Source organism: Phoca vitulina, unplaced genomic scaffold (genome assembly GCF_004348235.1).
Source record: "Phoca vitulina isolate PV1807 unplaced genomic scaffold, GSC_HSeal_1.0 scaffold14, whole genome shotgun sequence".
NCBI lineage: Eukaryota > Metazoa > Chordata > Mammalia > Carnivora > Phocidae > Phoca > Phoca vitulina.
The window spans coordinates 40443362-40458817 of NW_022589717.1; the positions used below are offsets into that span (position 1 = coordinate 40443362).

A 15456-nucleotide genomic window follows, 5' to 3' on the forward strand; every position below is an offset into this window, starting at 1 on the left:
GTTCTTGATCTTAGATGAAAAACTTTCAGTTTTTCAGCACTGAGTATGTTGTTTGCTGTAGGCTTTTCATTTATGTTCTTTATTATGTGGAGACAGTTTCCTTCTATTCCTAGTGTGTTGAAAGTTTTTTTTTTTTCCCTAAAGATTTATTTATTTATTTGAGAGAGCGAGAATGAGAGAGAGAGAGAGTACATGAGAGGGGGGAGGGTTAGAGGGAGAAGCAGGCTCCTCGCCGAGCAGGGAGCCCGATGCAGGACTCGATCCAGGGACTCCAGGATCATGACCTGAGCCGAAGGCAGCCGCTTAACCAACTGAACCACCCAGGCGCCCGTGTTGAAAGTTTTTATCATGAAAGGTCTTTGAATTTTGTCAAATGCTTTTTCTACATTAATTAGATGAACATGTGGTTTTTGTTCTTCATTCTGTTAATGCAAGTATTTGAAATTTTATATTTTCTTCTGAACCCAGGGAGTCTATAAAAAGTTTCAGTTGTCTTCGTGGATGTAGCCCATCAGCAGATTTAGGTACTTACTTTTAGGAAGAATAGAACTAGATATATGTGGTCTTTATATGCATGGGTAATTTGTAATGTAGAGGCTTGCTAACTGGGATTGCTTATTTTTCTTTAATGAAGGAATTGCAAAATTTTACAAAGTTTCTTAAAGAAGCATAGCTAATTCACTCTTCTAGTGTAGGTAGAACAAATGAAGATTAGTAAGTGAAGCCCTTTGTAATCTGTCTCTGGACTATTGATAGTACCTCACTGAGGATATTCAGGAAGAACCTGTATTGCTTAACAGGCCTGGAAGCAGAGGGAGAGAATTGTTAACTTCTTGACCACAAAGGAAGAACAAAACAAAGTGTGACTTACCCCCTTCTGAATGGAAGAGAAGGTACCTCAGCAGAGAGGAGTCAAAATTCATCATTCTATTGTCTGAATTTGAATATATCTATGTCAAGATGTCCTTGACCTTTTTAAATCGAATAACGACCTGGGATAACGACCTGATCTGAAGTATCACGACCTGAGCCGAAGGCAGATGCTTAACAACTGAGCTACCCAGGCGCCCCTAGAAAATAATGAATATTTTGTTGGTACTGAAGTACTGCAGAAATGGTAACCCTTCATTAATTTGGACTTACCTACTTAAAATATCTGTTGATTCATGAAGTATAGTTGAAGAATGGCTTTTCTCAATACTACCCTACTTTATAGCTCAACTTCTCCTTCAATGCATTGACCTAGCTGGAGTTGCATCTTATTATGAGCAACCTCTCACTTTTGCTGGTCTACTCCCATAAGTCATCATCAATTCCCCTCCCTCCCTTTATCTCAAGCAATATGCATGTGGAGTTCTGTAGATACTTAGATTTGTAAAGAGTTCCATTTTTTATTTGTGTTATCCAGGTTTTATCTATAAAGATCACTACCCTTACCTGGGAGCCAGAGAGGTTAGTCATAAAGCACTCATAGATCATGTCATTCCTCTGTTTACCATCTTCCAGATGGTAACAGTTTTCCTTAGACTAAAAGTCACATTCTCTGTGTGACACTCAAACACTTTAAGGATTCTCCCATCTCTGAGCAGTTGAATTTCCTGTTCTTTCTTTCTGGAAGTTTCTACTCCCATTTACTCACAGTGCCCTCACTCTCACTTCCTTCATGTTTGGCCAAAATGTCAACTTCCAAGTGAGTTTTTCTTTGATCACTCTATTTAAAAACTACCCCATCATGGATAATCAATGTCCATCTTCACTTCTTTTTCTCCATAGGACCTGTCACTCTCTCAGTACTCAATCTTTTGTTTAATGTCTCTTGCCCTACATTAAAATGTGAGAATCATAGTGTTTCTTTTATTAATGGCTATAAATCCAGACCTACAACAGTGCTTAGGAAATATTTCCTAAAGGAAAGGATAGAGACGAAATGTTCTTTTAACCTGTAGTCTAAATACAATTTATTCATTAAAATTTTGGAAAGGAGTATCATGCCTTTCATCCTAATTTAAAATATTTTTTTTTAACAATTGTATTTCTTAATTTCAAATACTTTTATAGAAAGCTTCTCTTTTTTTTGAAATCCTCATCCTTCTTACCACTGGAATAGTTTCCCAGTCCATTTAACTTTTAAGTTCAGTTCTTCCTTTAGAGTTATAAATGTTGATATTCATTGCAAAATTAAGACTATGTCTTTAGTGCATTATATTCAGAATTTTTAGTTTTGAAGATTGAGAAAGATAGTATCACAAATTTGGGTATCTCACGACTTGGTATGTCTAGCTTAGTATTATTAGGGCTTTGCCATTGCTAGTTTTTTTCTTCTTAATTTTACCATGAAAATTTTATTCTCTTTGTGTCTCTGTGTGTGTGTGTATCAAAAAACTATTTTGCTTAAAATGTTCTTTCTAAAATTTGATACTCTGTTTTTTTTTCCTGTTCTTTTAACGTACTGTAATACTTGGACTTCTAAGAATACATAGGTTAAATTAATAAGTTAACTTAAAAAATAACATTTTTTGGCTTTTACAATTTTAGTAACCTCAAAAATATGTATTGTAGGTTGTCCTTAAAATATAGACTTCTATGAGGGAAAATTGTTTTACAATTTACTAATCCAAGTGGTTCTTAGATTTGCTTAAAAGCCTAAAAAAAAGTCATGCTATATTTGGTGGGGGACTATATAGAATTCTAGATTTTTAAAATTATTTCATTGACTTTTGCTAGGTATACAATTTAACACAACTTTTTTTTCCTACCTTGATAAACATGTTTTGAAAGTCTGGCACACTATTTGAAGCTCAACACTGATGTATTTTCCCTTTAACTGACGTGAGTCTGAAAAAAGATAATTATATATACTCATACTTGTAAGGAATGTATGTGTCTTAATTTGGTGACTTATGTGTGGCTTGCTTCTGATTTTTTTCAGGGGGATGTTTCTGGATACTATTCTCCCCTCTCGTGATGATAATGGCATACGTCCTGCAATTGGTCAACGAACCCGTTTAAGCAAAGGAGATATTGCACAGGCAAGAAAGCTGTATAGATGTCCAGGTATTGCACCATACAAAAACAGAGCCATAATTGTGCCTGACTGTGTTGTTCCAGATGAGTAAGCCACAATTCCCTGAACTGTTTACTTGTGTCTCTCCATGCTGGCAAGTGACGTTTTCAGTTCAAAGTCAGTAATCATAAAATGAAATGAGAGAACTCTGGAACACCCATTGATAAAATTAAAAACAAATTGCTAGAAATCAAATTTAAGCGGGGATAGTATGTTTTCCTAACAGGGATAGTACTTTTTTTTCTTTTAACTTAACAAGTAAAAGAGCAAAAAGCACGATTGTTTGATAGTTGTCATTAAATAGTTGCAGGATTTTATAGTCAAATGTTGAGTTTTCTTGCCAACATAAAAAGAATATCCCTTATTTCAACTTCAGCATTGAGGACTGAATGATCTTTTTCTTGCAAGTACCACCATTAATGATATATAAATTAAAATGTTATTAGTTGGAATTTATAACATTGTTGCAAAAAAGGAGTTCTAACCGTGTTGCTAGTGAGTTACCATATGTTTTGCTACTGGTTAAAGTTATGAAAAAGAGATTAAGGGAAGTTCTTAATAAGACTGTTCCAAGAGAACACCAGTGACTTATTGGTCCAAAAAAGAAAAAAGAATCTGCTTTCAAATTGGAAACGCTGCATACTCTATGCAACTCCTGCATAGTCAAAATCCTTTGAAATAACATATATCAAAGAAATATGTTTTTAACTTTGGTTAGCACAGCTCTTCCCCAAATTTTTGTTCGTGTATATATGTAAATTATACATGTATGTGTGGTATATTTTTAAATCTAAATTTCCATAGGAAAGATGTATTTGTAAGTAAATGGCACCACTATGACAAAAGAAATGAGTGATCCTTGGCTAATTTCTGGTAGTATTGGACGTATGATACTTTTTTAAAATTATGTTATGTTAATCACCATACATTACATCATTAGTTTGTGATGTAGTGTTCCATGATTCATTGTTTGTGCATAACACCCAGTGCTCCGTGCAGAACGTGCCCTCTTTAATACCCATCATCAGGCTAACCCATCCTCCCACCCCTCTCCCCTCCAAAACCCTCAGTTTGTTTCTCAGAGTCCATAGTCCATATGATACTTTCTAACTTTGAAAGTAGAAGATTTGGGGGAAGATTGTGTGTTAATAGCAACTAAGTAAACAGTTCACATGGAAAAGTATTTTGTTTGTCTCTCTAAATACATGTGTGTGTGTATGTGTGTATGTGTTTGGATGCATATATATATGTACATATATATACTTATATATATATATATATATATATCACTTAAAAAGCACACTAGAAATGCATTTAGAACACTGAATTGTAGGAAAGTCAGTCAGTAGGAATCAGAAAAGTAATCAAACTTATGACACTATAATTTTCAGCCTATAGCTCTTAAATATTTAAGTTACCAATGGGAAGATACATATAGTTTTCACTTGAGAGTTTATTTATGTAAACACATAAACAAGCTATTTTCTTACTTGAAATATAGTAATAATGTGTACATTGGTTTGTTAATACAGTAAAACCACATTCATGAAGGTACCATCATCAATGAGAAAGATATCTTGTGTTTCTAAAGCCGTATGAGAAAGTTGCTTATTTATTTGCATGGTAAGTAAGAGAGAGCTAAGACATATAAATATGTATTTTAAAATAAGAATATGTAAACTTTTAGTTCACAGAATCTTTAAGAATGACTTATTTTCTATCTTGGACTTTTTAATACCCACCAAACAAGTCCCTCCCTTTCTCTCTTTTTTTTGTCTCTTGCTCTTTCTGTTTCTTTCTCTCTCCGTCTCGGCCCGTGTGTGTGTGTGTGTGTGTGTGTGTGTGTGTGTGAAGCCAAGCTTGAGACTTGTATATGGTTATGAATTTAACATTCTTCATTTCTTTACAATGGAGAGCACTAATGATATAGGTAGAAATGTAGGGCAAATAAACTTAAGTTACACTGATAACAGTAAGCTCACCAGTAGCTCCAAGAATATTAATGGAGTAATGTGGAAGATTGATAACTGTACATAGAAGTGTAAATAAGATAACTTATTTGAGAATCATCTAGGAAGAGTGTAGGAGTTTATAAAATGAAATCTGGTTGTGTCTTGGCTTTAATACAGAAAGGAGAGAGTTATAAAACTGCATAGTCCTTTGGAGTTTGTCTTATTGTTTTCTTTTGTTAGAAATTGCTGATGAATAGAGCCAGTCAGAGGTATTTGGCTACATTACTCCAACTCTTTACTTCTTATCAGTTTACCCTCAAAGCTGTTTTGGATCTGCATTTTATAGAGTTATTCCTTAAGAGTTTAATCTTGAAAGGAATACCGACCTGGTTCACACTTAAATATTTAAGGTTATATAGCTTTTATGGTCCATGATAAGTGGGGCCCTGAGTCCAAGAGGGCAGGTTTCTAATAGGCAGGTAATAGTAGGTAGACTGCAAATATTATTGCCTTTCCATTGATAATATAGGAAATGTATTTTTATCTATCAGAAGATGAAGAGCATTAAAATGTATGCATTTTTAATTCCCTTAAAACAATATAAACTATTTTTTATGAGACTTTCTAGCTGGTAAACAACTTGTAATCCATTATTATATATATCTACTTATATATGCCAAATATATAAATTAGATTTGTATGGGAAACCTGAATTACTCATTGTAGAGTCGGTGCATACTAATCATGAAAAAGCTCCATATAGGACTAAAGTTGTGTTTTTAAGGTGATGGAATGAAGATAAGTTTCTTTTAGTTTAGAATTATTTTCATTGCCATTTTTTGTTCCTTTAGAAGCAGGCAAGAAAGATCTCCTGATGCACTGTTAATGTAGAGAAAGAATATGATCCTTTACAGCCTTGGCACTCTTCCGACATAAGACCCCATCATCCATCGCCAGACCACATCCCGGAAAGGAGAAGGAAGGGAAATAAAGGGAGAGCTGCCCAACCCTGGGATTGAATAGATTTCTGGACAGTGCTGCCCAAAGGCCAGTCCTATGTCCTTCCCACAGCTTCCAGGTCTTTCTAGCATTAAGGCATCTAAAAGGACAGCCGCTAATGGTACTTTATGTACCTGCCATTATAATCCCTTGCATCCTACATACTGTCAAGATTCTCCCCCAAGCTAAGGCAGAGAATAGGTCATCATTATGGTCTTATTGTCCCTTTATGCCAGTAATTAACAGTTTGCTCTTGAAGGAGATCTTCTCTAGCCTGTCTGAGTTGCAGTGGATATTTTTCTCTTCATAAATCAGTAATGGGTACTACTGTTCTCTCTCTTTGAGGGCCTTGTTTTTCTTGTGACTCATTTTTTAAATGTATTTTTTTCTATTTGATCTAATCTAAGGATTACTTTCATTTTTGATTTCTAAACTGCTTAGTTTAACTCTTCTCCTGGTACAGTCACTGGTCTTTATTTGCATTTTCTCTTAAATTTGCTTTTCTGTAGTCCCATGAACTTTTTGCTTACTTAGTACTTCATCAACCATCAATCCTAATATTCTCCAGTAAATTTTCCCCAATAAATACATCAAGTAACATAATAAAATTAGGGGAAATACAAAATAAAATATCAAAAATAAAGGGCCTTCTAAGGATTAGAATCTTCCTTGTTACATAAAAGTGCATGTGTATTCACACATCAACACATGTACAGTCTATGTTCACAAATTTAAAAGTTTTCAAAGCTAGTACACATGCACTATGTGTGTGGAATGTCCCTGTCCATGGATGCCCATTTGTGTGGACACTTTAAGGATGGAAGGCCAATTTCAGCATGCATGGAGTCTGAATACTAGAAACTTTACCTCCCTTTAAACACTTGTTTCATTAACTTTACCTTTAAAATTGAAATAAGGTTCTTCTTAGTTACTTAAGCATTAATCTCTTGGTTCCTGGTATAATTTTCTGAGATTCCAGACAGAATATACTTTATATATGTGCTGGTATATATACAGTTCTTGGCCAAAATATTGCCCATGTGCAAAAAATAATAATTTAGCTATTTTTTTCCCACTTATTCGTGGACCCCTTTCTTCATTTCCCTGTAAACATCCCCTAGTTCAATGGATGGCACCAGACATAGCTCATCTGGTAGCCCAAGCCAGAATTATGAAGGGCAGTCTCACCTCATTCCTCCATTACTTTCTCCAGCTAGTCAGTCCTGCTGCCTTCTTGGAATCTTGCATTCTTGCAGTGAATCCCCTACTCTGGGGAGCCTCATCTTTTGTCTGGATTGTTGAAATGCCGCCTAATTCACCTCTTGTCCCTATTCTTACATCTCTTTAGTTCTCTGGCCAAGCTGCTGTTAAGTGGCTTTAAATATGCAAATCTTACTTTGCTTATTTTTAGGATAAAGGCTAATCTTCTTTCCATTATGCCATTTCAAAATATTTTTCTTGTGTCTTCCCTGAGTCTTTTCTCTAGGTATTACCCCTCCAGGCTAGTTTTTCACCTCCACTTTGTTTAGCTCCTGGCACCACAGTATCCTTGCCTTCTGCCTCTTCCTCCAGGCAGCCTGGTTAAATCCTAGCTCATATTTAGGATTCAGCTCCTATGTCACCTCTTACTTAAAGCCTTCCTCATCTCCCAGGACTCCACCATGGTAAATGCCTCATTTGATCCTGGTCTTTGTGTCTTAATCCTATAATCATCATTCATTTGGCATTTCCCACACTGGAGTATGTAAGCTTTTGTGGGATTGGAGTTGGGTTTTCCCTCATGGTGTTCTGAATCTGATGTAAATTAAGTGCTCAATAAATAGTTGCTGTATGAATGAATGAGTCACCGTTAACACGTGGAAGGCACCGTGCCAGATATTATGGCCACAGAAAAGGAAGCACAGACTACACACACGAATAGCTGAGCCTCTGGGGCATCCCGCAGACAATATCACTTGGGTAGGAAGTAAATTTCCTCCTTAAAGGATGCTACAGCAGTTCTGCGAGAGATGCCTAACCTGGGCTGCACACTGCGGGAGGCAGGCTCCTTGGAGTAGGTGCTTATGCTTCATTTTAAAGGATGATTCAGACTTGGCGAGGCAGTTGCTATTGAAATGTATTTTAAAATATTTCATTGTTAATCTCACATTATCTCTCAGATGATTTAGGATTCTTTTTAACATTTCCTTATCTTAAAATCATTTTACATTTTATTTTATATTTTTAAAATCATTTTAGGGGCGCCTGGGTGGCTCAGTCATTAACGTCTGCCTTCGGCTCAGGTCATGATCCCAGAGTCATGGGATCGAGCCCCGCGTTGGGCTCTCTGCTCAGCGGAAAGCCTGCTTCTCCCTCTCCCACTCCCCCTGCTTGTGTACCCTCTCTCGCTGTGTCTCTCTCTGTCAAATAAATAAATAAAATCTTAAAAAAAATCATTTAAACCTGTATCTTATTTATTATATTTAAAAGTTTAAGGGGTATAAATATAAGTTAATTAGGTAGTATTAAGTTGATTAGATGCAGTTTTATTTCTTCCCCTAATCTAGAATTTGTCAAGATCCTTTGGGAAGAGATTTATCAAATAGAAATTATTGTTCATCTCTATCTGTTTTCCTTAGCCTTAGTAAGATCATAAATATGCTCCTACAGAATATTGAGGAAGGAAAGTTCTCAATCTTTGGTATTGGGTGGATATTACAGACATTTGGTGAGAAAGTAACTGTAGATGGACATGCAGACAGCTATAAACTTAATGTTATTAAAAGGTCAAGAGTTTGTAATAATTGCTGAACAAGACACAATCCAAGTAGCAGTTATACAATTTAAATTCTTGCAAATTCTTGTATAATTCTTGTACAATTATACAATTTTCTATTCTGGAAGAATGAAGGTATATGTGAATTACCTAATTCATAAGTGAGATTGATCATATGATAAAGGACTTAGAAGTTCAACTGCTTTATTATTGTTATTTTTTGTTTTGGCAAAAAATTACGTAATATGACATCTACCCTATTAGCAAATTTGTAAGTGCACAGTACAGTACTGTTAACTCTATGCACATTGGTATACAGCAGATCTCTAGAACTTCTTTGTCTTGCATGACTAAAACTCTATACCCATTGAGCAGCAGCTCTTCATTTCCCTCTCCCCCAGCCCCCGGCAAGCAGCATTCCACTTTCCACTTCTATGAATTTGACTACTTTAGAAATCTCATGTTCTTTAAAAAAAAAAAAAAGGGCGCCTGGGTGGCTCAGTTGGTTAAGCGACTGCCTTCGGCTCAGGTCATGATCCTGGAGTCCCGGGATCGAGTCCCACATTGGGCTCCCTGCTCAGCGGGGAGTCTGCTTCTCCCTCTGACCCTCTTCCCTCTCGTGCTCTCTGTCTCTCATTCTCTCTCTCAAATAAATAAATAAAATCTTTAAAAAAAAAAAAAGAAATCTCATGTAAGTGGAATCATGCAGTATTTGTCTTTCTGTAACTGGCTAATCTCACTCAGCATCATGTCCTCTGGGTTTATCTGGGTTGTAGCATATGCCAGACTTCCTTCTGTTTTAAGGCCGAATAATATTCTATTTTATGTATATACCACAGTTTCTTTATCCGTTCATCCACTGATGGATGTTTAGGATGTTTCTGTCTCTTGACTGATATGAATAATGCTGCAATGCAAATGGGAGCACAAATATCTCTTCCAGATCCTGTTTTCAATTCTTTTGAATAAATACCCAGAAGTGGGATTGTTGGATCATTTGGGAACTATATTTACGATTTTTGAGGAAATCCCACACTGTTTTCCATAGTGGCTGCACCATTTTATATTCCTACCAACAGCGCACAAAGGCTGCAGTTTCTCCATTTCCTTGCCAACACTTCTTATTTTTTGTTTGTTTGTTTGTTTGTTTGTTGATAATGGCCATACTGACAGGTGTGAGGTGATATAGTGGTTTTGATTTTCATTTCCCTGATGATTAGTGATGTAAAACATTTTTTTTTCATATACCTATTGGCCATTTGTGTGTCTTCTTTGCCCATTTCTTTTTCTTTGCCCATTTTTTAAATTGGGTTATTTTGTTTTTTGCTATTGATTTGTATGAGTTCCTTATATATTCTGAATACTAATCCCTCATGAGATATATGATTTGCAGATATTTTCTCCCAGTCAGAAGGTTGCCTTTCACTCTCTTGATTGTTTCCTTTGCTGTACAGAAGCTTTTTTAGCTGACATAGTCCCACCTGCCCATTTTTGCTTTTATTTCCTGTGCTTTGGTGTCATATCCAAGAAATCATTGCCAGGACTACTGTTACAAAGTTTCTTACCTGTTTTCTTCTAGAAGTTTTACAGTTTAGGGTCTTACATTTAAGTCTTTAATTCATTTTATGTTGATTTTTGTGTATGGTGTAAGATAAGGGTCCAATTTCATTCTTTTGTATGTGTATATCTAGTTTCTCTGACACCATTTGCTGGAGAGACTATGCTTTCCCTAATGAGTAGTCTTGGCACCCTTGTTGAAGATCATTTGACCATATATACATGAGTTTATTTTGGGGCTCTCTCTTCTCTTCTCTTGGTCTATATGTCTGTCGTATGCCAATATCATACTGTTTTGAATACTGTAGCTTTGTAATATGTTTTGAAGTTAGCAAGTGGGAGCCAGCTTCGTTTTTTTTTTTTTTTTTTTTCCAGAATGTTTTGGCTATTTCTGGTATGCAGTATTATGTGTATTTCAGGATTTTTTTTTTTCTTCCTGCAAGAAATGCCCCTGAGATTTTGATCGAAATTATGTTGAATCTGTGGATTGCTTTGGGTAATATGGATATTTTAATAATATTAACTCTTCTAGTCATGAACATAGCTCATCATTCCATTGGTTTGTGTCATCTTTAATTTCTTTCATCAATGTTTTTAGTTTTCGGTGTACAAGTCCTTTGCCTCTTTGGTTAAGTTTATTGCCAAGTATTTTATCCTTTCTTGATGCTATTATGAATGGGATTGTTTTCTTAATTTCCTTTTGAAATATTTTTTGCTGATGTATAGAAAAGCAACTGATTTTTTGTGTTAATTTTGTATCCTGCAACTTTGCTGAATTTATTTATTAGTTCTAACAGTTTTATGTGTGTGTGGAATGTTTACAGTTTTATACGTGTAAGATTGTGTCATCTGCCTACAGAGATAGAAGTTTAATTTCTGAATTATATTTAGTTTTAGAGTAATTTTTGTTAGGGCAGTGATAACAATAACTGTCCTCTGTATATTTTTTTATCTTTTTTCTCCTACATATGACTAAGTTTTGTAGTTCAAAGACATATTCAAACACTTTATTTTTTTTTTTTTTTTTTTTTTAAAGATTTTATTTATTTATTCGAGACAGAGAGAGAGACAGCACATGAGAGGGGTGAGGGTCATAGGGAGAAGCAGGCTCCCTGCCGAGCAGGGAGCCCGATGCGGGACTCGATCCAGGGACTCCAGGATCATGACCTGAGCCGAAGGCAGTCGCTTAACCAACTGAGCCACCCAGGCGCCCCATATTCAAACACTTTAGACCACAGTCTCCCTACCTATGGAAGAGGTATCTAAGGGTTAAAAAGAAGATTCAGGGCATAATAACATTTTATTCCTACAAAGCAACTTTATTAAGTATATGTTAATAAGATGGCCATTTAACAAGAGAAAACTGAAGCTGAAGCTTTTGAGACTTACTTGTATGACATAATTAGTAAGTGATAATGCCATGATTAAAACTTGTGTTTTCTCACCATGGACTTTGCTGAGTAAATGAATAGCCTATGCATTTTAACTTCATAGTGCCACTTTTTTCTTGCTGATTTTCCTTTAGTTCTTTTAATAATAAACTTTGCTTTGTATATCTGAGCATTAATCAACCTATGTCTGGGGAAAGTGTTGAAATATCTTTTGTAGTAAGGGTCAGGTAGCCTGGGACAACCACACTTACTGAGGTAAATGCACAAATGATTATAAGCATTATAAGCAAATGCTATATAATAGATTTACTTAATATTTGAATTATATGCTGATTCTGTTTATTTTTCGTTTTATAGAGTTTTCCATTTTATCTTTATCAAAACAGTATTGTTTGTGTACATCTGTGGATTAAATATATTTAATTGTTTTAATTTCACTTTAGTAAATACAGTAACAACATTCTATGTGGCTTAGTGTACTTTTCAATCATTAAATAATTTATTTTTAGCTATGAATTACAGTATTTTTCATTGAAACACACTCAACTCCCAAATGATTATATAGCATCTGAACTGATCCTCTTAGAAGCACACTGTTTGCATTAATAAAATCTTAATAAATTTTCATTTTTTTAAGGGTTCTTATAATGTTATATTTATCAAGAGCCCTTAGATGTTTCATGGAAAATGCTGAATTATGTATTTTTGACCTTGAGCATTTTCATTTTGTTCTAAAGTTGCTTTTATCTGCCTGTTAATCAGAATAAACACTGCTTACTTCTACTTGAAATGTATTTTGTTGTGCAAACTTAGTATCTGTGTTTTCAAATAAATATTTATATCATATCAGACTTTTTACAGCTCCATTTTGTTTTCTTTTTTTTTTTTAAGATTTTATTTATTTATTTGACAGAGAGAGACACACAGCAAGAGAGGAAACACAAGCAGGAGGAGTGGGAGAGGGAGAAGCAGGCTTCCCGCAGAGCAGGGAGCTCGATGTGGGGCTCGATCCCAGGACCCTGGGATCGTGACCTGAGCCGAAGGCAGATGCTTAATGTGCCACCCAGGCACCCTCCATTTTGTTTTCAAAGTCATCATCTTTCTTTCTTCATTTAACTTAAGATATGCAAAACCATTTATTATTTATGGAGGATTTGATGAGACGAGAGTTCACCTGCTGGTAGCTATGACTCTATAATATGATAATATCGCAGTCTGATTTCAGTCTCCTTCAGAGGGAAAGTACTGTTTTGTCTTTTTTTTTTTTAATTACTGAATGAAGGTTATAAAGATGACAGGCTGAAGTGGAAGAACTATTCTTGAATTCAGGATACTTAAAGCAGCCTAGGTTCATGTGTCACATGCTATGTCTTACAAAAGCAACAGGAAAACCCATTATAGAATGGTTCTGACCACTAACCTTGGCTAAACCAATGAGCTAATTACACTCTGTGTGAAATGGCCCTAGAGATATTAATCACACAGATCTTGAGGCTGTGCAACTGATAATTTGCTATTTTAGATGACTGATAATTACTTCTAAGAAATTAGACAGCCTTAGTAAGAGGAAAACACAATTGCTTTTCCTGTAATTTCTACTTAGGATCAACATAAATAATAGAGTAAATAAATGTCCACATCTTGGAAAATTTTAATCTTCCTTTATGTTTTTAACCTTTCAATTTTTTTCAGCTTATTTTGAGAAAAATTTTCACTGTGTATGACATTTTGGTACGACCTTCATTGACTGTATTCTAATTATTAAGATTTCTGTTTTTGGACTTTGATGTGATATTTGCTATGAAACTTAACCTCACTTTACATTGAAAAATATTATTTATGTTTCATGTTATCCCCTAGCCACATCAACCAGATATCCACTGGCTTGAATATGAGTATAGGTCACCTACTAACTCTTTGGGGATGAATGAGAGAAGTTTCCATGAGGAAGAACTTTATGAATGCCAAATTATTTATCTCATAGTCTTGTTTTATGGTTAGCCCTAATGATACCATTAAGTATGTTAAAATTGTGGTAATGGAGACATAAGGTGAATTTACTTGGAAAGGAAAAGTCTTTTATAGAACACAAATATATATTTTCATCTAACACCAAAAGACTCAGGGCTTTATTTATGATGTCTTTCAGAAAAATTAAAGAATGATCTTATCTTTTTAAGGAAATATGGGTAAGTCATCTCTTTAAAATATCAAATATATGTATCTTTTTTTTTTCCTTTAGCATGTGGAGAAACCCTACAAGAATCCAATGGCAACCTTTTGTCTCCAGGATTTCCAAATGGCTACCCTTCTTATACCCACTGCATCTGGAGAGTTTCAGTGACCCCAGGGGAGAAGGTAGTTTCTATCATCAAGAGTTCTCATTTAGTGTCATATAAATACAGAGATTCATCTTCTTTTAAATATAATTTCCTTTATTTTTTATTCTTATTTGATTCTTCAAATACAAGACTAAAAATCTCAGAAAATTTATAATGAAAATTGCTCAAGCTCTGGGAATTTTTTGAAAAATGTAATTTAAAAAGAAATAGTAAATGCTCTAAAAAGCTTGAAATAATGCAGATTATGTTCTCAGGCACAATGAAATTAAGTTAAAAATAAGTATCACATAGATAACCAGAAAATCCCACACATTTCAGTTAAGAAATATACATAAAATATCCAGTTTAGCTAAGAAACAATTACAGATTTAGATAGAAATTATTTTCAGTTATAGATTAGAAATTATTTTCAGCTATAATGTAACAAAAATACTGAATATCAAGCCTGTAAGATGCAATGAGAGCAGTACTTAGAAGGAAATTCACAACTTAAATGCTCACATTAGCAAATAAAAAATGCCCTAAACTAACGAGTTAGATATTCTTATTGAGTGGCTATTAAAGTTATAGTAAAATAAATGGAAAGGTACATAATGGAGGAAGTAATAAATAAAAGATAAACTAAGGAGATCAAAATAACATGGTACAAAGTATGAACAAAGTGGTACTTTGAAAAAACTTAGAAATATAGGAAAATGGATGTAAATAGATCAAGAAAGAAAAAGAATAACAGGAAAAGCACAATTATCTAATCACCAAAATGAAAAGGTTATTATAACCACTGATGCTCTAGACACAAAAATGAGATTAAAAGAATATTGTCAACATTATGCCAGTAACTTAAAAAATGTAGATGAAATGGGAAAATTCCTATAAAATATTACTGAGTTCTTACTCAAGAAAAAGAAAAAAAAAAACTCGATTACTCCTATAACCACTAAAGAAAATGAGCTACTGTTTAATTGGATTATTAGATAATTTTCAGCAATGAAAATCCAAGCTCAGATGGCTTAATTTGTGAGTTCTAGCCAACATTCAAATAAGAAATAAGCATAATCTTATATAAACTCTTCCAGGGAATAAAAAGGAAGATCTACTCTCCTATTTATATGGCTAGGAAAACCTTGATAGAAATCCTGACAAGGACAGTATAAAAAAGGAAAAGTATAATTGAAGCTAACACTTGAATATGGATGTAAAATCCCCAAACCAAATCAAAGGTAGATGCATATACATGGACGTGTGTAGACAAAAACGCCACTAAATGTATATCTCAATTAAATCAAGAAAAAATATCTATTACCGATTTAATAACAACAAAACCTGAAGAAACTGGGAATAGGTACCTTCTTAATCTTAGAAAGAAAATCTACAAAAATTATTACAAGTATCATTC

At 34.4% G+C, this 15456-nt stretch overlaps 1 protein-coding gene across 1 annotated transcript in view; it reads left to right on the forward strand.

Annotated features, from left to right (window-relative positions):
* TLL1 (tolloid like 1) overlaps nt 1-15456 on the forward strand; it is a 207233-nt gene that overhangs the window by 121659 nt on the left and 70118 nt on the right. The window contains exons 8-9 of the mRNA XM_032413149.1: nt 2930-3054; nt 13961-14076. Coding sequence (XP_032269040.1) covers nt 2930-3054; nt 13961-14076 — 241 coding nt within the window. The remainder of the gene's footprint in view (nt 1-2929; nt 3055-13960; nt 14077-15456) is intronic.